General features: G+C 42.8%; 1 protein-coding gene across 3 annotated transcripts in view; it reads left to right on the top strand.

Moving 5' to 3' along the window:
* The window catches only part of SIN3A (SIN3 transcription regulator family member A), an 87,413-nt gene that overhangs the window by 9,306 nt on the left and 56,701 nt on the right, over positions 1-21,406 (top strand). For all 3 annotated transcript variants that reach the window (XM_031668485.1, XM_031668484.1, XM_031668483.1), the window contains exon 2: positions 17,043-17,264. In XM_031668485.1, coding sequence (XP_031524345.1) covers positions 17,076-17,264 — 189 coding nt within the window. In that variant the 5' untranslated portion in view covers positions 17,043-17,075. The remainder of the gene's footprint in view (positions 1-17,042; positions 17,265-21,406) is intronic.

Here is a 21,406-nt window from a genome sequence, read left to right as displayed (position 1 = left end):
TCAGCAGGTTGAGGCAGGAGAATGATGTGAACCCGGGAGGTGGAGCTTGCACTGAGCCAAGATCACGTCATTGCACTGCAGCCTGGGCGACAGAGCGAGACTCCATCTCAAAAGAAAAAAAAAAGAAAAGATATGTCTGTAATTCCGGCATTTTGGGAGCTGAAGTGGGAGGATCATTTGAGGCCAGGAATTTGAGACCAGCTTGGGCATTGTAACAAGACCCTGTTTCTATAAAAAAAATTAAAAATTAGCCAGGCATGCTGGTATGTGCCTGTAGTCCCAGTTACTTGGGAGGCTGAGGCAGGAGGATTGAGCTCAGGAGTTTTAGGCTGCAGTGAACCATGACTGTGCCACTGTACCCCAGCCTTGATGACAAAATGAGACCCTGTCTCGAAAAAGAAAACAAAGGAAAAAAACACCTGTAAGAACAAATCTGATGTACCCTCTGCCTGCCACCCTCATCCTAGTACCTCTCTGACTACATTTCTGACTAGTCCTTCTTTCGTTTTTCTTCAGCTACCCAGCCTTCATGCTGTTTTGGAAAATGTCAAGCACGTGTGAGCCCTCACAAAGACATGAGGGTCTTTGGGTTTGCTGTCCCCTCTGCCTAGAAGGCTTTTTCCACTAATTTCTGCATGACTAGCTCCCTCACTTCCTTTACTCAAAAGTTACCTTCTCAGTAGGTATTCTCTGGCCATTCTTATCTACAATTTCAAAAACTCTTCCTTGCCTTTTGTTCTTGATACCTGTCACTGCCTAATATTCTAAATATTATACTTTGTCTGTTGTGTCATATTTCACTAAAGTGTAAGCTTCTTGAGGGAAGGAATTTTTGTTTACCGTTGTATTTCCAACTCCTAAAACACCTGGTGCATAGTAGGTGATCTCAAGGGCTCCGCCCGCCTTGGCCTCCCAAAGTGCCAGAGTGCTGGGATTATCAGCGTGAGCCATGGTGCTCAGCCCCCCAGGCTTAAGTGCAGTGGCACAATCATGGCTGACTTCATCCTCAACCTCCTGGGCTCAGGTGAGCCTCTGACCTCAGCCTTCCAAGTAGCTGGGACTATAGGGGCATGCTAACATTAGCTTGCCCAGCTAATTTTTGTAATTTTTTTTTTTTTTTTTTTTTTTTTTTTTTTTTTGAGACGGAGTCTTGCTCTGTCGCCCAGGCTGGAGTAAAGTGGCCGGACCTCAGCTCACTGCAAGCTCCGCCTCCCGGGCTCACGCCATTCTCCTGCCTCAGCCTCCCGAGTAGCTGGGACTACAGGCGCCCGCCACCTCGCCCAGCTAGTTTTTTGTATTTTTTAGTAGAGACGGGGTTTCACCGGGTTAGCCAGGATGGTCTCGATCTCCTGACCTTGTGATCCGCCCGTCTCGGCCTCCCAAAGAGCTGGGATTACAGGCTTGAGCCACCGCGCCTGGCCAATTTTTGTAATTTTTAAAGAGACGAGTTTGCCCATGTTGCCCGAGCTGGTCTCGAAATTCTGGGCTCAAGTAATCTGCCCGTCTTAGTCTCCCCAAGTGCTGGTATTGTAGGTATGACTCACTATGCCCGGCCTCTGGCCTCCTTTTTAATTAAAAAAAAAAAAAAATTTTTTTTTTTTCCTTTTAGAGACAAGGTCTTGTTATGTTAGTTCAGGTTGGACTTAAACTCCTGGGCTCAAGTGATCTACGCACCTAAGCCTCCCCAAAACATCAGACTATATGGATGTGCCACCATACCCTGCTTATAATGCTTTGTTATTTTTTATTTTATTTTTATTTTTTTAATTTTTTTTTTTGAGAGCAGCAAGTTCTCATCATTTTGTTCAGGCTGGACTTGAACTCCTGGCCTCAAGCAGTCCTCCCACCTACAGTGTCTCTCTGTAATCTTCCCTCTGCTAGGATTATGAGCCTGACCCTCCCCTACTATTAATACTTAAATTTTTGTTTTATTTACTTTTTCTGTCTTTTATAAATTTTTTTTTCTTTTTTCTTTTTTTTTGAGATGTAGTTTCGCTCTTTTCGCCTAGGCTGGAGTGAAGTGGTGCAATCTTGGATCACTGCAACTTCCACCTCCCAGGTTCATGTGATTCTTCTGCCTTAGCCTCCCGAATAGCTGGGATTACAGGCACCCACCACCACGCCTGGCTAATTTTTTTTATTTTTTTTGAGACAGTGTCTCGCTCTGTCGCCCACGCTGGAGTACAGTGGCACGATATCGGCTCACTGCAATCTCCCCTTCCCAGGTTCAAGCAGTTCTCCTGTCTCAGCCTCCTGAGTAGCTGGGATCACAGGTGCCCACCACCATGCCTGGCTAATTTTCTGTATTTTTAGTAGAGACAGGGTTTTACCACATTGGGCAGCCTTGTCTTGAACTCCTGACTTCAGGCGATCCACCCGCCTTGGCCTCCCAAAGTGCTGGGATTCCAGGCATGAGCCACTGCACCTGGCCTTATAGATATTTTGAAAGATTAAATTTCTTATATTAAACAGAGACAGGGTCTCACCATATTGCCCAGGCTGGTCTTCCTGGACTCAAGCAGTCCACCTGCCTTAGACACCCAAAGTGCTGGGATTACAGGTGTTAGCCACCATGCCTGGCCTAATACTTAATTTTTTAAAAAACTTTTTGTTTGGAAATAAGTTCAGACTTCAAAGAGAGTTGCAAAAATAATACAAATAAGGGCCCTATAATCTTCACCTAGATTCCCCAAGTGTTTCTTTTAAAACCACAATACAATGATCAAATCAGAAAATTAACGTTGATAACAATTATTAATACATTTTGAATTGAACTAAATAATTTCCTGTTCACTTTCTACCTATGGTAGTAAGAAATGTCTATGTAACATCAGTGTCATTGAACTCTGTATTGCCCAGATTGGTCTCAAACTCCTGGGCTCAAGCAGTCTGCCCACCTCGGCCTCCCAAAGTGCTGGAATTACAGGCCTGAGCCACCCCACGTGGTCTGGACTCAATTTTAGTTTTGAGTTTTTTTTTTTAAAAGCAGTACTGACTACTTGTAAAGATGTATATTTCATGACTTTTATTTATTGGAGGTCTTCAAAACAGCAAAGAGAAAATTTATTTTTATTTTTAATATTTTTTTTAGATGGAGTCTTGCTCTGTCCTCAGGCTGGAGTGCAGTGGCACAATTTCGGGTAACTGCAACCTCCGCCTCCTGGGTTTAAGCGATTCTCCAGCCTCAGCCTCCCAAATAGTTGGGATTACAGGTGTGTACCACCACACCTGGCTAATTTTTGTAATTTTAGTAGAAATGGGGTATCACCATATTGGCCAGGCTGGCCTTGAACTCCTGACCTCCCAAAGTGCTCAGATTACAGGCATGAGTCACCACGCCCAGCCTGAAAATTATTTTTTTTCCAAAGTAATAAACTCACTTTAGCTATTACCACTTGTACATCTAAACAACGTTATGGAGTTTTACTGATCTTATTTTTCCTGTATATTGAAATATTTTGGTATTTCATCATCCTAGGAATTATTTCATCATTACTCATCAATTCCCAAATATGCTAAAAAGGACTAAAATAATATGACAAAGGGAGAATTACAGAATTGCTTAAAAGGATATGCAGTAATGAAATAAATCATTAGTTTTACACGTCCGTTTTTAGAGATGGGGCCTCGCTTTGTTGCCCAGGCCGAAGTGCAGTGGTACGATCATAGCTCACTGCAGCCTCAAGCTTCTGGGCTCAAGTGATCTTCCCACCTAAGCATCCTGGGTAGCTGGGACTATAGGTGTGCACCACAGCCCTTCAATTTTCTTATTGCTTTTCCTAAAACTTAAAGCAACTTTTTTTTTCTCTTTGGATACACGGTCTCACTCTGTCACCCAGGCTGGAGTGCGGTGACGCAATCTCAGTTCACTGCAACCTTCTCCCAGACTCAAGCAATCTTCTCACCTCAGCCCCCCAAGTAACTGGGACTACAGGCATGTGCCACCACACCTGGCTAATTTTTGTATTTTTTTTGTAGAGAGAAGGTTTTGCCATGTTGTTCAGGCTGGTCTTGAACCCCTGGGCTCAAACAGTCCACCCACCTTAGCCTCCCAAAGTGCTGGAATTCCAGGTATGAGCCATCATGCCCAGCCTACAGCATCTTTCAAGAAAGTATAAAAGAAGTTGGGAAATACCATCTTAAGCATTATGTAAGATGTTAACATTTGGAGAATCTAGGGGAAGGTAGAGTACATGGTAATTTTTATACTATTTTTCAACTTTTAAGGTTTCATTGGACATATTTAAAAATCCATAGTTTTTCATTTTCCTCCTATAATGGCAAAGAGAAGAAAACTGACCATAGAAGACATTTCGGAGGAACTTGTAGATGAATGCTGTGTGACAGTAGTACTCTATACTGTTAGGATGATGGTAAAGTTATATAAACCAAGTTGTAAAATACGAGTCTTCAGCCAGGCATGGTGGCATGCACCTATATTCCCAGCATCTTGGGAGGCTGGGACAGGAGGATCACTTGAGCCCAGTACTTCAAAACCAGGCTGGGCAACATAGCAGGATCCTGTTTCCACCCATATACATATGTGACTGTACCCTAGATGAGTTTAGAATATGATTATTATTATTATTTTTTTTTTGAGACGGAGTTTTGCTCTTGTTGCCCAGGTCGGAGTGCCATAGCACAATCTCGGCTCACTGCAACTTCTGCCTCCTGGGTTCAAGGGATTCTCCTGCCTTAGCCTCCCGAGTGGCTGGGATTACAGGCATGCACCACCATGCCTGGCTAATTTTTGGTATTTTTAGTAGAAGATGGGGTTTCTCCATGTTGGTCAGGCTGGTCTCAAACTCCCAACCTCAGGATCTACTTGCCTTAGCCTCCCAAAGTGCTGGGATTACAGTTGTGAGCCACCATGCCCGATGGTGATTTTTTTAATTTTTATTTTTTATTTTTTTAAAGAGGGGATCTGTCTCACTATGTTGCCCAGGCTGGATTTAAATTCATGAGCTCAAGCTGTTCTCCTGCTTCATTACCCCCAGATAACTGGAACTACAGGCACCCAGCTAGAATGTGATTTTCTTTTTATAAGAATCAGAACTGGGCTGGGTGCAGTGGCATATGCCTGCAATCCCAACTTCTTGGGAGGCTGAGGTGGGAGGATCACTTGAGCCCAGAAGTTTGAGACCAGCCTGGGCAACATAGTGAGATTCTATTTCTAAGAAATGAAGAAAAAAAAAAAAACCACTGCACTTTGCCAAAAAGATGTATGATAGTATTCTTTCATCTTTCAGGATATTTGTACACCAAAAACTTAGTTGATGCAGTTTGTAAATGGACATGTGCCAAAGTTATGTATATGTATGTAGATGGTTAGAATGAAAAAGTATGTAAAAATGAAAAAAAAAAAATTGGATTTTTTTTTTTTTTTTTTTTTTTGAGACAGAGTCTCACTCTTTTTGCCCAGGCTAGAGTGCAGTGGCTCGATCTTGGCTTACTTGCAACCTCTGCCTCCCAGGTTCAAGTGATTCTCCTGCCTCAGCCTCCCGAGTAGCCGGGACTACAGGTGCATGCCACCGTGCCTGGCTAATTTTTTGTATTTTTGGTAGAGATGGGGTTTCACTATTTTAGCCAGGATGGTCTCTGTCTCCTGACCTCGTGATCCACCCACCTTAGCCTCTGAGAGTGCTGGGATTAGAGGTATGAGCCACTGCGCCCAGCCTGGATTGTTCATTCTGATTGTCATTTATTAGTCTAAAAATGAGAATGCTTACGATTATGGAGCAAAGAAGATGACTGTTCTCTCCGACAAAATTATGAAGTGAGTTTTCAAAGTATTTCATTTGATGACGCGTAGGCAGAAAGGGAAAAAAAGACCCAGAGGTGATAAGCTAGAACCTTACTAGAGCTGTACCTGAAACCTGGAATCAAAATTTGCAAAATGGAAGCCAAGCGTAGTGGTGTGTACCTGTTTACAGAGTGGAAGCCAAGTGTAGTGGTGTGTACCAGCTACTCGGGAGGCTGAGGCAGGAGGATCGCTTGTGGCCAAGAGTTCAAGACCGGCCTGTGCAATGTAGGGAGACTCTGTCTCTAAAAAAAAATTTTTTTTAAATTAGCCACTCTGTAGTCCCAGCTACTCAGGAAGCTGAGGTGGGAGGATTGTTTGAGCCCAGCAGTCTGTAATGAGCTATGATCATGCCACTGTACTCCAGCCTGGCAATGGAGCAAGACACTGTTTTTTGTTTGTTTGGTTTTTGTTTTTGAGACGGAGTCTGGCTCTGTTGCTCACGCTGCAGTGTAGTGGCAAGATCTCGGTCAACCTCCACCTTCCAAGTTCAAGCAATTCTACTGCCTCAGCTTCCTGAGTAGCTGGGATTATAGGCGCACGTCACCATGCCCGGCTAATTTTTTTGTTTTTTTAGTAAAGATGGGGTTTCATCATGTTGGCTAGGCTGGTCTTGAGCTCCTCACCTCACGTGATCCACCCGAGTTGGCCTCCCAAAGTACTGGGATTACAGGCGTGAGCCACTGTGCCCGGCTGACCCTGTTTCTTTTTCTTTTTTCTTTTTTCTTTTTTTTTTTTTTGTGAGACAGAGTCTTTGCTCTGTCACCCAGGCTGGAGTGCAGTGTTGCGATCTCAGATCACTGCAAGCTCTGCCTCCCAGGTTCACGCCATTCTCCTGCCTCAGCCTCCCGAGTAGCTGGGACTACAGGCGCCTGCCACCATGCCTGGCTAATTTTCTGTATTTTTAGTAGAGACAGGGTTTCACCGTGTTAGCCAGGATGGTCTCAATCTCCTGACATTGTGATTCGCCCGCCTCAGCCTTCCAAAGTGCTGGGATTATAGGCATGAGCCACCGTGCCCGACCCCCTGTTTCTTAAAAGAAAGAAAAAATGTATAGAATGGCTATGTTCCAGGTTCTTGCATGACATTTGATGAGTAGTTGGTTGCATTTTAAAGGATGTTGCACATTTTGGATATTTATATCCCCCAGTGCCCAGGAAAGTACGGAATAAAAATTTAGATTTGCTACTTAAGGCTGGGCACGATGGCTCACGCCTGTAATCCCAGCACTTTGGGAGGCTGAAGCGGGCAGATCACTTGAGGTCAGGAGTTTGAGACCAGCCTGGCCAACATGGCAAAACCCTATCTCTACTAAAAATACAAAAATTAACCAAGTGTGGTGGCACGCACCTGTAATTTCAGCTACTTGGGAGGCTGAGGCATGGGAATTGCTTGAACCTGGGAGGCAGAGGTTGCAGTGAATTGAGATTGCACCACTGCGCTCCAGCCTGGGTGACAGAGTGAGACTCTATCTCCAAAAAAAAAAAAAAAAAAGGAAATTGCTACTTATATTCTTATTAAAATAGTAAGTAATAATAATATTTTTTATTTTTATTTTTGAGAGGGAGTCTTGCTCTGTTGCCCAGGCTGGAGTGCAATGTCGTGACCTTGGCTCACTGCAACCTCTGCCTGCCAGGTTCAAGTGATTCTCCTGCCTCAGCCTCCAAAGTAGCTGGGATTACAGGCGCCCGCTACCACGCCTGGCTAATTTTTGTATTTTTAGTAGAGATGGGGTTTCACCCTGTTGACCAGGCTGGTCTCGAACTCCTGACCTCAGGTGATCCGCCCGCCTCAGCCTCCCAAAGTGCTGGAATTACAGGTGTGAGCCACCACACCTGGCCTTATTTTTTATTTTTATTTTTATAGACTCAATGAACATTATGGTATCAGAACAGCTGTAAAATTTTGAGTCAGAAGAGTTTTACAGATCAAACTTGACAGTAAACCAAGAAAGGGATGAAAGGGGACCAGGCTTAAAAAAAGAGTTCTAAAAAACTCTAGGCCAGAGTGTCTGGCCAATGTGTAATGGTATAATGCAGGTTAAAGGTGTATCATATGCCGTAAAAGAAGCATTGATGGTCGGGTGCAGTGGCTCACGCCTGTAATCCCAGCACTTTGGGAGGCTGAGGCGGGTGGATCACCTGAGGTCAGGAGCTCCAGACTAGCCTGGCCAACATGGTGAAACCCCATATCTACTAAAAATACAAAGATTAGCCGGGTGTGGTGGCAGGTGCCTGTAATTGCAGCTACTTGGGAGGCTGAGGCAGGAGAATCACGTAAACCTAGGAGGCAGAGGTCCCAGTGAGCCAAGACCACACCATTGCACTCCAGTCTGGGCAACAAGAGTGAAACTCCGTCTTAAAAAAAAAAGCATTGATGTCGTTCCATAACCAAGATGACTGTCCTGGACTACCTTTGTATAATTTGTCAAGCCACAGCCTAAGATAATCCCACCAAAGCTCACAAAAGATACATGACAAGGCCGGGAGCAGTGGCTCACGCCTGTAATCCCAGCACTTTGGGAGGGTGAGGCGGGCGGATCACGAGGTCAGGAGATTGAGACCATCCTGGCTAACATGGTAAAACCCCGTCTCTACTAAAAAAAAACCACAAAAAACAATTAGCCGGGCGTGGTGGCAGGCACCTGTAGTCCCAGCTACTCAGGAGGCTGAGGCCGCAGAATGGTGTGAACCTGGGAGGTGGAGCTTGCAGTGAGCCAAGATTGCGCCACTGCACTCCAGCCTGGGCAACAGAGCAAGACTCTATCTAAAAAATAATATATACACACACACACACACACACACACACACACACACACACGACAGTTGGGGTTGTGATTAGATTTAGGTTTCTCAACTTTGGCACACTGTTGACATTTGGGGCCAAATAATTTGTTGTGAGGAGACTGTCATGTGCATTGTTGGATGTTTGACAACATCCTTTTACAATACCTGTGAGATGTCAGTAGCACTCCATCCTCCTGAGTTGTGACAACCAAAAATGTCTTCCATCATTACTACATGTGCCCTGGGGAGGCAGAATCTCCCCTAGTTGAGGACCGCTGCATTAGAAGAATGTAAAAACTGAGTTCAAAGGAGGCTTGGATATTAGATCTAACGGTGTCTTTTGAGAAGAGCTGGTTGTTAATTTTGTGAAGTAATAATTCTAATCACTATAGGAAATCTAAATAGAGTGCCTTTCATTCTGTAATAGATTCTTTCTTAGCAGATTTTAAACCAGAGGTGGACTTTTGGACATATTTTGAATTAGACTACTCAAATTTGCACTGGGTTGAAGTTACATTGACTTAATAACTTTGATAGAAGTTTGCTTTTGAAGAGAAACTTTCCATTATATCAAGGGTATGCATTTATAAAAAATAAGGAGTATGCATTTATTTATTTATTTATTTATTTTATTTTTTGTTCTAAGAGTATGCATTTAAACAAACTGACTGGGATAGACTTTTGTTTTTTTGAGACAGGGTCTTATTCCATCACCCATGCTGGAGTACAGTGGCATAATCACAGCTACCTATAGCCTCGACCTCCCAGGCTCAAGTGATCCTCCCACCTCAGCTTCCTAAGCAGCAAGGACTACAGGCTCTCACTACCATGCCCAGCTAATTTTTAAATTTTTTTGTAGATATGGTGTCTCACTTTGTTGCCCAGGCTCATCTCAAACTCCTGGACTCAAGCAATCCTCCCACCACGGCGTCCCAAAGTGCTAGGGTTACATATGTGAGCCACTACACCCAGCATCCGACCCGTTTTTTGTTTGTTTGTTTGTTTTTGAGATGGAGTCTTGGTCTGTTGACCAGGCTAGAATGCAGTGAGCGATCTCGGCTCACTGCAACCTCCACACCCTGGGTTCAAGTGATTCTTGTGTCTCAGCCTCCTGAGTAGGTGAGGTTACAGGCACCCACAACCACACCCGGCTAATTTGTTTTTCGTATTTTAGTAAAGACAGGGTTTCACCATGTTGGCCAGACTGGTTTAGAACTCCTGACCTCAAGTGATCTGCCCGCCTCAGCCTCCCAAAGTGCTAGGATTACAGGTGTAAGCCACCATGCCCAGCCCCCACCTTTTATTATAACACATGGCCAGGTGACTTTTAGGACCTGTAGTTGTTTTTTTGTGTGTGTGTGTGCGGGATCTTCCTCTGTCACTCAGGCTGGAGTGCAGTGGTGCAATCTTGGTTAATGTAACCTCCACCTGCTGGCCTCAAATGATCCTCTTCAGTCACCCAAAGTGCTAGGATTATAGGCACAAGCCACTGTGCCCGCCAGGTGACTTTTAAATGTTCTGCTGCCATTATTTAGTCTTCTCTCCATAGTTTCTGTACGTCAAAGTGCTTTTGTTTTTTTTCTTTTTATGTTTTCATAGACTAGACTTCCGATGGTACTGTAAACTCCAAATTTGAAACAGTTGGAGACCAACCATGTTGGCTAAAGCAGGACTTGACAATACTTTTGTGACTGACTTTGTGGGTCCATCGTTTGGTTTTCAAATATTTTATATTCTAGAATTATACTGTACCCCTCTGCAAGCGTGGTTTTATGATCTGTCCAGTGTTTCTACTTTAGATTGGTCATATATTCCAAGGAGGAAGAATTCAACCTCTTGCTCCTTTAGCTAGGTATGTGACCTTGAACAAGTTATTTGAGTATCAGTTTCCCTCAAAAGAAGAGGGTTCTGACTGGTCGCAGTGGCTCATGCCTATACTCCCAGCATTTTGGGAGGCCAAGGCAGGAGAATTGTTTGAGGCCAGGAGTTCGAGACCACCCTGGGCAGCATAGCGAGACCCTGTCTGTACAAAATACAAAAGTTAGCCAGATATGGTGGCGCTGCCTATGTCCCAGCTACTCGGGAGGCTGAGGTGGGAGGATTACTTGAGCCCAGGAGATTGGGGATGCAGTGAGCCATGATTGCACTGCTGCACTCCAGCCTGGTGGACATAATGGTATACTATTGCAAAAAAAAAAAAAAAAAGGAGGGTTCTGGGACTGCCTATCTGACAGGATTCTTGCGAGGAGGATGTCAGCTGATAGCAGTCATATATGGAAGACTTGGCTGTTGTCAGGGAGGAAATCTCTGACTCAGTGCTGGACTTCTAACCCTCCACACAGCGCCAGGTATGACGTACACACTTGCTAATTACTTGTGGGATGAATGACTTGGCAAAGATTGTAAATAACTATTGCCTATACGTCTAAACTTACTATAATATTTTAATTTCATGCTCTATACCCCTGTGTTCTAATTCATCTCTAATTTTCAAGATGTAGCTGATTATTTACCTTTATAGAGTCTTCCCAAGTGTACCTGTCTGTACCCCTTTCCCAATTTATAGTACTTATTTTTTCCACCCAGGAGCTGGTTTGTATTGTTGGCTTTTCTTCCTGTTTTTTTTTTTTTTTTTTTTTCCTAACCCTCAGAATCTGTGGATTTTTTTTTCCAAGACTTTATCAAGAAAATTTCCAAATATACAACAAAGTTGATAGAATTTTAGTAAATATAATGAACACCCATATACACACTACCTAGATTTTACCATTATCATTTTTCTACTACTTGGTTTAACATATGCGTGTCCACCTATCCATCCCTCCATCAATGAATCTAATTTTTTGATGTATTTCAAAATAAATTGCAGACATTAGTATTCTTCATCTTAATACTTGAGCATGTTTATCATTATCTAGAGTTTAATATTGTTTATAGCATTTTTCTTTTTTGCCCAGGCTGGAGTGCAGTAGCAAGATTTCAGCTTACCTCAACCTCCGTCTCCTGGGCTCACATGATCCTCCCATCTCAGCCCCCTAAATAGCTGGGACTACAGGTGCATGCCACCATGCATGGCTAATTTTGTATTTTTTGTAGAGACAGTCTCGCTATGTTGTCCAGGCTGGTCTTGAACTCCTGTGCTCAAGAGATTCACCTGCTTCGGCCTCCCAAAGTACTGGGATTACAGGCACTTTGTGAGCCACTGTGCCTCGCTAGCATGTTTTTTCTTTTTCTTTTTTTTCTTTTTTTTTTTGAGACGGAGTCTCGGTGTCTCACTCTGTTGCCCAGGCTGGAATGCAGTGACATGATCACTGCTCACTACAACCTTGCAAACTCAACTTCTGAGGTCAAGCGATCCTTCCACCTCAGTCCGTGGAGTAGCTAGTACCATAGTTGTACACCACTATTTCCAGCTAAAATTTTTTTTTATTTTGTAGAGACAGGGTCATCCCATTGTTGCCCAGACTGGTCTCGAGCTCCTGGGCTCAAGCCATCCTTGAGCCTCAGCTTCCCAAAGTGTTGAGATTACAGGCATGAGTCACTGTGCCCAGCCACATTTTTCTTTCGATGCAAATGTTGCATATAATAAAATGTACAAATCTTTAGTACGTTTTGTGTGTGTATACATACATGAGATCATGCTATATGTATTCCACAGCTTACTGTTTTCTTCTTTTTTTTTTTCTTTTTTTGGAAATGTAGTTTCACTCTTGTTACCCAGGCTGGAATGTGCAATGGCACCGTCTTGGCTCACCTCAACCTCTACCTCCTGGGTTCAGCGATTCTCCTGCCTCAGCCTCCCGAGTAGCTGGGATTACAGGCATGCACCACCACGCCCGGCTAATGTTTGTGTGTTTTTAGTAGAGACAGGGTTTCTCCATGTAGGTCAGGTTGGTCTCGAACTCCCGACCTCAGGTGATCCACCCGCCTTGGCCTTCCAAAGTGCTGGAATTATAGGTGTAAGCCCCCGTATCCGACCTAGCCTGCTGTTTTCACTTAGTATGTCTTAGAGTTCATTCTTTGTACTTGTGGATAAACCCTGATCTTTCTGATTACTACACAGTTTTGCATAATATGCATGATCACGTTTATTTAGCTATTGATACACATTTAGATTTTCATACTTTGCTGCAATAAATATACTTGGCAGATGTGTAGGATAGAGACCTGAAAGTGGAATTGCTAGTTTTATTATTCCAAAATCTAGTATGTTTTAGCGTTCATTATTTATATTTGTGGATAAACTTTGATCTGATTCTTACATAGTTTTCCATAATACATGGAATGGGTATGCACATTTAAAATTTTAATAAATACCTACAAGTTGCCAACTAAATAGGCTGTACCAATTAAAGCCTCCTCCATCAGTGTTTCCCTGTATCCTTACCCACACTACATCATTTTTTTTAAAATTGCTTTGGAGTAGATTACTTTTTTTTTCCCCCCGAGGCGGAGTTTTGCTCTTGTTGCCCAGGATGGAGTGCAATGGCGTGATCTCGGCTCACTGCAACCTCTGCCTTCCAGGTTCAAGCAATTCTCCTGCCTCAGCCTCTGGAGCAGCTGGGATGACAGGCATGCACCACCACACCTGGCTAATTTTATATTTTTAGTAGAGACGGAGTTTCTCCATGTTGATCAGGCTGGTCTCGAACTCCCGACCTCAGATGATCCGTTCACCTCGGCCAACCAAAGTGCTGGGATTGCAGGTGTGAGCTATGGTGCCCAGCCTTTTTTATTTATTTATTTATTTTGAGACTTAGTTCTGCTCTGTTGCCCAGGCTGGAGTGCAATGGCGTCATCTCAGCTCACTGCAACCTCCGCCTCCCAGGTTCAAGTGATTCTCATGTCTCAGCCTCTGAGTAGCTGGGATTACAGGCGCCCACCACCACACCCAGCTAATTTTGTATTTTTAGTAGAGGGAGGGTTTCACCATGTTGGCCAGGATGGTCTTGAACTCCTGACCTCAAGTGATCTGCCCCCCTCGGCCTCCCAAAGTGCTGGGATTACAGGCATGAGCCACCGCGCCTGGCCTACTTTACACATTTTTTATTACTAGTGAGACTATGTATGGTTTCCCCAACTAGTTTTTATACTTTTAGAGGGCAAGGGCTGAAATCATCTACGGACTTCATATCTACTCACTAAGCATTTGCTTTTAATGAATGAATGCTACTGAAGCATTTCTGCTTTATTAGGTTTAGGCTGAAGAAGGATGAATTAGCTAAGTGTGTGAAAGGTTAAAAACAGCTGAACTTGCTCCCTGCATGTGTGCCTTAAATAAGTAAAGGGACTGACTCTTCCTTCATTTCTTCTCTTCTGTGAGAGGTAAGGTAGTGAAGTAGTTAAGAACCAGGCTCTGGAGACAGATTTCCTGGATTTATATCCCAGGTTTGCCTCTTACTAGCTGTGCAACTTTGGGCGATTTACTTAATCTTTGTGTTTCAATTTCCTCATTCATAAATTAGAGAACACCTTGCTTATTAAGGTTGTTGTGAAGGATGATCAGGCCCTGAAACAAGGGGTGTGATTAGAGTGGAAGCAATGTATTTGAGAGAGAGAGTTAGGAATAGAACTGTGAGTGGTAATTGTTAAAGAAATAAAGTATGGTTCAGAGAAAGTTCAGCCTCTGCAGTGTTGTAGAGGTGGTATGGAAAGCAAACTCTGGAGGTGGATGAAGTTAAGTACCATATGAAATCCCAGTCTCTTTATAAAACAAACGATATTTTAACAGCCAAAAGATAGGATATGATATCAGAATAGACCATAGTACTGTGATACTTAATCTATGAAAAGCTCACTTCTTCTTTTTCCTTATGGTTCATAAACCAGCATTTGGAAATCACTAATGTAGGCTGATCCCCTCCTTTTGCCCCTGTTTGAAAATAGGGCCAAAATTAGAAAGCTTCATGGTAGACAGAGTTTGGAGTAGAATCCAGTTCTTTTTTGTTTGTTTTTATTTTTTGCCCTCAAACATTCTCCCATCTGATAGAATCCAGTTCTTAAAAGGTACTCTGGTGTTTTTTCTATAGTCGTGCTGTGCTTTTCACATCTGATTTTGGCTTATTATTTATAAAGTTTTTTTTGTTGTTGTTGTTTTTTGAGACAGAGTCGCTCTGTCGCCCAGCCTGTAGTGTAGTGGTGCGATCTCGCTCACTGCAACCTCCTCCTCCCAGGTTCAAGCGATTCTCCTGCCTCAGCCTCCTGAGTAGCCGGGATTACAGGCACATGCCATCATGCCCGGCTAATTTTGTATTTTTAGTAGAAACAGGGTTTCACCATGTTGGCCTGGCTGGTCTCAAACTCCTGACCTCAGGTGATCCATCCACCACGGCCTCCCGAAGTGCTGGGATTACAGGTGTGAACCCCTGTGACCAGCCTATAAAGTTTTTTTTTTAAACCCAGTGCTGCCCTATCATAACATTTCTATAATTGTTTTTTGTTTTTGTTTTGTTTTGAGACAGATTTGCAGTCTGTTGCCCAGGCTGGAGTGCAGCGGCGGGACCTCCACTCACTGCAGCCTCTGACTCCTGGATTCAAGCGATTCTCGTGCCTTAGCCTCCCAAGTAGCGGGGATTACAGATGTGCACCATCACGCCTGGCTAATTTTTGTATTTTTACTAGAGACACCATTTCACTGTGTTGGCCAGGCTGGTCCTGAACTCCTGACCTTAGGTGATCTGCCTGCCTCAGCTTCCCAAAGTTCTAGGATTACAGGTGTGAGCCACTGCATCCAGCCTATAAAGTATTGACTTCATTTTTGGTTACAGAAGTTAGTCTCAGATGAGTTAAGCATCAGTTTTCAACCAACAGAACCCAAGACCAAACCACTGAAAGTCATGAACATATATAAGAAATAGCCAAAAAGACATTTTACTCTACCTATGATTAGACTCAGTTCCTCATCCCAAAGCACGTTGAGGTTTAGTGTTCGTAGTTGATTAGTGGCTCTTCAAATATCAAATAGCATGCATAAATCTATATTCTCAACCTCTTAATATGTCTAAAAGCTTTTGGAATACTAAGCTAAACATGCTGCTTCGTACTAGAAAAACCTAGGAAAGCATAACTAGCTAAGACATTTTAAATTACTTATCAGCAACTGTCAGAAACGTTCTCAACTCCATTTAACTGAGTTCCACATATTATCACACACAAAGCTGAGAGACTTAGTCTGAGGTTATATAGGCCACAGAGAGTGTATTTGTGGCTCGAGTTTACAGAAAGATAAAAGTGGCCAGCTTGCAAATTAATCAGTTGTGCTGCTGTGTCAGGTTCCCACTTAGGTGTGTGAAATGTGAGAAAAGCCTGAGACAGGATTTCATATCTAAGGATTAGAGTGGCGGCCAGATTGAGGACTATCGTGAGGACAAAGAAAAGGTGAAACAGCCATGGAGAGTCCTTGTAAAGACTACTTTCCCTTCAGGGTTTGTGTGCTCCCAGAGGATAAAGAAAAGATCTTGGGTAGACTTAAGAATTAGGTAAAGATTATTATTATTTTTTTTAATGTACTTTACTTTAGATGAGGGGAGTGGTTTGCCAAATCTCCCACTATTACTGTAATTTTTATCTTCTTTCCATAGCAGTGGTGTCTTATTTAAGATATTTTTTGGGGACTGGAAAAGTGGTGGGGCCTTTTTTCTTTGGATGGCTGATGCATTCTTTCTCACTGATGGTGTGTTACGCTTGTGTTAGTGATACTGATGTGGAAAGACTCCGAAGACCCAAGTAGATTCCTGGGCCAAATGTTCATAGACTTTTTGTGTCCTGCAGGAAGGAAATTGTCTCCCACAGAGGTATTATTAAGCTAAGAGAATCTCTTCTTATAACTGTTAGAACCAGAAGAAAACTTAGGCGTGATCTGTTCCAACTTTCTTATTTTATAGTTGGAGAAACAAATTCATATAGAACGGGGAACTTGTTGAAATTACATAGCATTTTAAATTGGCAAGTCTAGAATCTTTGTCTTCCCATTCCTGGCACAGTGTTCTTTCCATGATACCATTTTAATTGTTGAAACAAATTTTAAATTAGACCACAATTATAGTAGTAGGTTTTGAGAGGATTTAAGAAGTGCTTGAATATTTTTGCAGCGTGTGGATATGTAATTAATATTAGGAGTAATAGCACTGGAGGAGAAAACTAGAGAATAATGGGATAAAAGGTTGTGTTTGTATTTTTAAATTGGAGCCTATTTTTCAACTTCACAGTACCAAATTAATTAAAACTATGTTAAATTAATGTTTATTAATTAAATTATGTTTAAATGTGTTTTTCATTTATAACTTGTTCACTGTGGTTGGGTGGTATGCCCACATACACTTAAACATCACTAAGATGAAACAGATGATCAGTTCTGGGAGTCAGGCTTTTACTAAACTTGGGTGACTGGTCCTAAGTTACGTACATCATACTGGAGTGAGAATTGACTTGCATGCTATTGCTTTTGGTTTCTGCAGGTTTTGTAGTGCATCCCTGAGCATGAGCGCAGAATGAAGCGGCGTTTGGATGACCAGGAGTCACCGGTGTATGCAGCCCAGCAGCGTCGGATCCCTGGCAGCACAGAGGCTTTTCCTCACCAGCACCGGGTGCTTGCCCCTGCCCCTCCTGTGTATGAAGCAGTGTCTGAGACCATGCAGTCAGCCACGGGAATTCAGTACTCTGTAACACCCAGCTACCAGGTAAGCTGGAGCGAACCAAGGGACTAGAATGAGGGAGGAGGAATAGTGATTTTAGGCAGTTATAAAACATTTTTTTAATACTGTTAGATATTTAAAAATTGTTGAGAATGTGTAAGGTTAAAAAAAAAAATTGTGTACTCACCATACAAATTTATGAAAAAAAAAGAATGTTGTCATGACCTTTGAAGTTCTCTGCATATCCCACTCTGCTCCCTTCTTTTCCCTCCCTTCAGAGGTAACCACTAATCTAAACTTTGTATTTATCATTCCCTTGACTTTATTTACTTAAAAAAAAAACTAACATAATTGTTTAGTTTTGATATTTCTGAACTTTTATATAAATGGAAACATTTTCTTCTTTGACTCACTTTTTTAAAAAACTCACATTTTTATAGATCGCTGTAATTCCACCATTTTCACTCTAGTGTAAATTATATGCATATACTTAATTTATTTGTCAATTCTACCGTTGGACTATTGGGCTGTTTCCAGGTTTTTGCTTTTACAAAGGTGCTGCTGTGAACATTCTGATATTCTCTTAGTGCACTCATTGGCAATTCATGACAAAATAAGAAGCTTGTGCCAGAATTTAAATCAATGCACTTATTAAGACAGTTTTGCTATTTATTTTTTAAAAAGATAGCTGAATTAAACATCATTGTAGTGAAATATGACTGACTCTTGGACAGTGTGGGAGTTGAGGCACTGACCGCCCCCCTCCCCCATGCAGTCAAAAATACATGTATAACTTTTTTCTTTTCTTTCTTTTTTTTTTTTTTTTGGAAATAGGGTCTTGCTCTGTGGCTCCTGCTGGAGTGCAGTGGTGTGATCATGACTCACTGCAGCCTCGAACTCCGGGGCTCAAGCAGTCCTCCCGTGCCCCAGCCTCCCTAGTAGCTAGCACTAGGTGCGCACCACAAGCTATCCTCCCGCCTCAGCCTTCCAAAGAGCTGGGATTACAAGTCTGAGCCACTGTGTCCGGCCCATGTATAATTTTTGACTCCCCAAAACTTAAATACAAATAGCCTGTTGTTGTTCAGAAGCTTTACCGATAACATAAATGGTTGATTAACATGTATTTTGTATATTTGTCATATACTGTATTCTTAAAATAATCTAGAAGAAAGAAAATACTAAGAAAGTCGTAAGGAAGAGAAAATATATCTACTGTTTATTAAGTGGAAGTGGATCATCATAAAGGTCTTCATCCTTGTCTTCACATTGAGTAGGCTGAGGAGGAGGGAGAAAGAAGATGAAGGGTTAGTCTGGCCATCTCAGGGGTGGCAGAGGTGGGAGAAAATCCACGTGTAAGTGGACTTGTGTTGTTGCTGAGTGCAGTGGCTTGCACCCATAATCCCAACACTTGGGGAAGTTGGAAGCATGAGGATGGCCTGAGCCAAGGAGTTAGAGATCAGCTTGGGCAAGATAGCAAGCCCCATCTCTCCTAAAAATAAACAAAGATTAGCAGGGCGTAATGGTGCACACTTGTGTTCCCAGCTGCTTGGGATGCTGAGGTGGGAGGATCATTTGAGCCTGGGAGGTTGAGGCTCCAGTGAATATATTACCGCACCCAGCATGAGTGACAGAGTGTGAACTTGTCTCAAAAAGAAAGAATTAATTAATTAATTTAAAAAAATAAATAAAAAATTAGCCAGGCATAGTGATGTGCATCTGTAGTCCTAGCTACCTGGGAGACTGAGGTGAGAGGATTGCTCAAGCCCAGGAAGTCAAGGCTGCAGTGAGCTGTGATCAAGCAACTGTACTTCAGACTGGACAACAGTGCAAGACCCTGTCTCCTTAAAAACAAAACAAAAACTCGTGTTATTCAAGGGTCTGCCATAGCTGATTTACATTGTGGTGCAAACTCCTTACCCTGTTGCAAACCAGTCAGCAGGTTTGAGGACATACAGGAGTTTGTCAAGTACCTATGAAAGGGATTGCTATGTCACAGGGTATATGCATCTTTAGCAAGTTCCCCCAAGCATTGTATATTCCTGTTGTTCTATGTCCTGACCAACACTGATCATCTGTTACTCTGTTTTGTAGAAGTGAAGAAATTTGGTTTTTGCCCTTTTTTATTGTGAAAGTAATATATCACTTCAGTTTTTTTTTTTTTTTTTTTTTAGACAGAGATTTGCTCTTATTGCCCAGGCTGGAGTGCGGTGGTGTGATCTCGGCCCACTGCAGCCTCTGCCTCCTGGGCTCAAGCAATTCTCCTGCCTCAGCCTCCCGAGTAGCTGGGATTACATGCACCTGCTGCCATGCCTGGCTAATTTTTTGTATTTTTACTAGAGATGGGGTTTCCCCATGTGGGCCAGACTGGTCTCGAACTCCTGACCTCAGGTGATCCGCTCCTCTTGGCCTTACAAAGTACCGGGATTACAGGCATGAGCCACCATGCCTAGTCTATTTTATTTATTTTATTTTTTTTGAGACAGAATCTCTGTCTGTTGCCCAGGCTGGAGTGCAATGGTGCAGTCTTGGCTCACTGCAGCCTCTGCCTCCTAGGTTGAAGCAATTCTCTTGCCTCAGCCTCCCGAGCAGCTGGGATTACAGGCGTGCACCACCACACCCAGCTAATTTTTGTATTTTTAGTAGAGATGGGGTTTCGCTATGCTGGCCAGGCTGGTCTCGACCTCCAGTGATCCGCCTGTGTCTGCCTTCCAAAGTGCTGGGATTATAGGCGTGAGCCACTGTACCCGACCTTATTTTATTTTTTTGAGATGGTGTCTCGCTCTGTCGCCCCAGCTGGAGTGCAGTGGCATGATCTTGGCTCACTGCAACCTCTGGCTCTGAGGTTCAAGTGATTCTCGTGCCCCAGCCTCTTGAGTAGCTGGGATTACAGGTGCACACCACCATGCCTGGCTAATTTTTGTATTTTTAGTAGAGACAGGGTTTTGCCACGTTGGCTAGGCTGGTCTTAAACTTCTGGTTTCAAGTGATCTGTCCGCCTTGGCCTCCCCAAGTGCTGGGGTTATAGGCGTGAGCCTCTGTGCCCTGCCACACTTTGATTTTTTTTTAAAAAAGATACAAAATGACTTTTTTCTGTCATGCGTCAGATTTTCTCCCACTGGTGAATTTCTTGGGTATCCAGTTTTGTATGCATATACAAGCATATGTATATCAATCTATCTAGCTATCTAAATTTACCTTTTTTTTTTTTTTTCTTTGAGAGAGAGTCACACTCTCACCCAGGCTGGAATGCTATGGCATGATCTCAGCTCACTGCACCCTTCATCTCCTGGGCTCAAGCAATCCTCGCCCCTCAGTCTCCCAAGTAGTTGGGACTACAGATGCATGCCACCACACCTGGCTAATTTTTGTATTTTTTCTGTAGGGACGGGGTTTTGCCATGTTGCCCAGGCTGGTCTTGAACTCCTGTACTCAAGTGATCTGCCCGCCTCAGCCTCCCAATAAGTGCTGGGATTACAGGCATGAGCCACCTTGCCTGGCCTTTCCATTTTTCTTTTTGTACAATTTGGATCATACCTTACATACTGGTCTGCTGTTTGCTCTTTTCATTTAATATATAGTGGATATCTTTCTACTTTAACATATAACTGGTCTGGAGAGGCCTTCAACCTCATTTGTTAGTGACCTTAAAAATATATGGGTACTGGGGTACCCATAAACTGAGGTAATGTTTTTTAAAAACAATTTGGCAGTTTGTGTCACATTATTTTGTTAGTTTTTGACCTGGCATTTCCATTTCTAGGAATTTAGTATAAAAATACAAAGAAGAGGAAATGCAGCTGAAGTAGGAAATGGTGATTCCTGAGGCATCACTCTTCCTCAGGAGTCCCCTTGAAGCAGTCTGATCCCTTCCTGTGGGGCTGGGGCAGCAGTCAGAAGACTGCCAACAGATGGCATCTTTTAGGACTTGGAAGAAAAGAAAGTTGCTTGTTTACCTTGGGTGATTACTTTCATTATCTAAACAGGTTAATGACTGTTTTCTACATATGGGATAGTTACATTTCTTCTGAATGGAAACTAGAATGTGCTGTATAAGTCAGTCTAGTAAAAGCCTGTAAACCCTGTAAAAAACATGCATACTGGAATATAGAAGCTCAGAATAATAGCCCATCTTTGAGGTACATTAGAGCTTTTAGAATTGTCTAAATAGTTTCTTTTTACTCTTAATA

Source organism: Papio anubis, chromosome 7, assembly GCF_008728515.1.
Source record: "Papio anubis isolate 15944 chromosome 7, Panubis1.0, whole genome shotgun sequence".
NCBI lineage: Eukaryota > Metazoa > Chordata > Mammalia > Primates > Cercopithecidae > Papio > Papio anubis.
The sequence above is the reverse complement of the archived record's forward strand: the minus strand, read 5'-3'. Positions and strand labels throughout refer to the sequence as shown.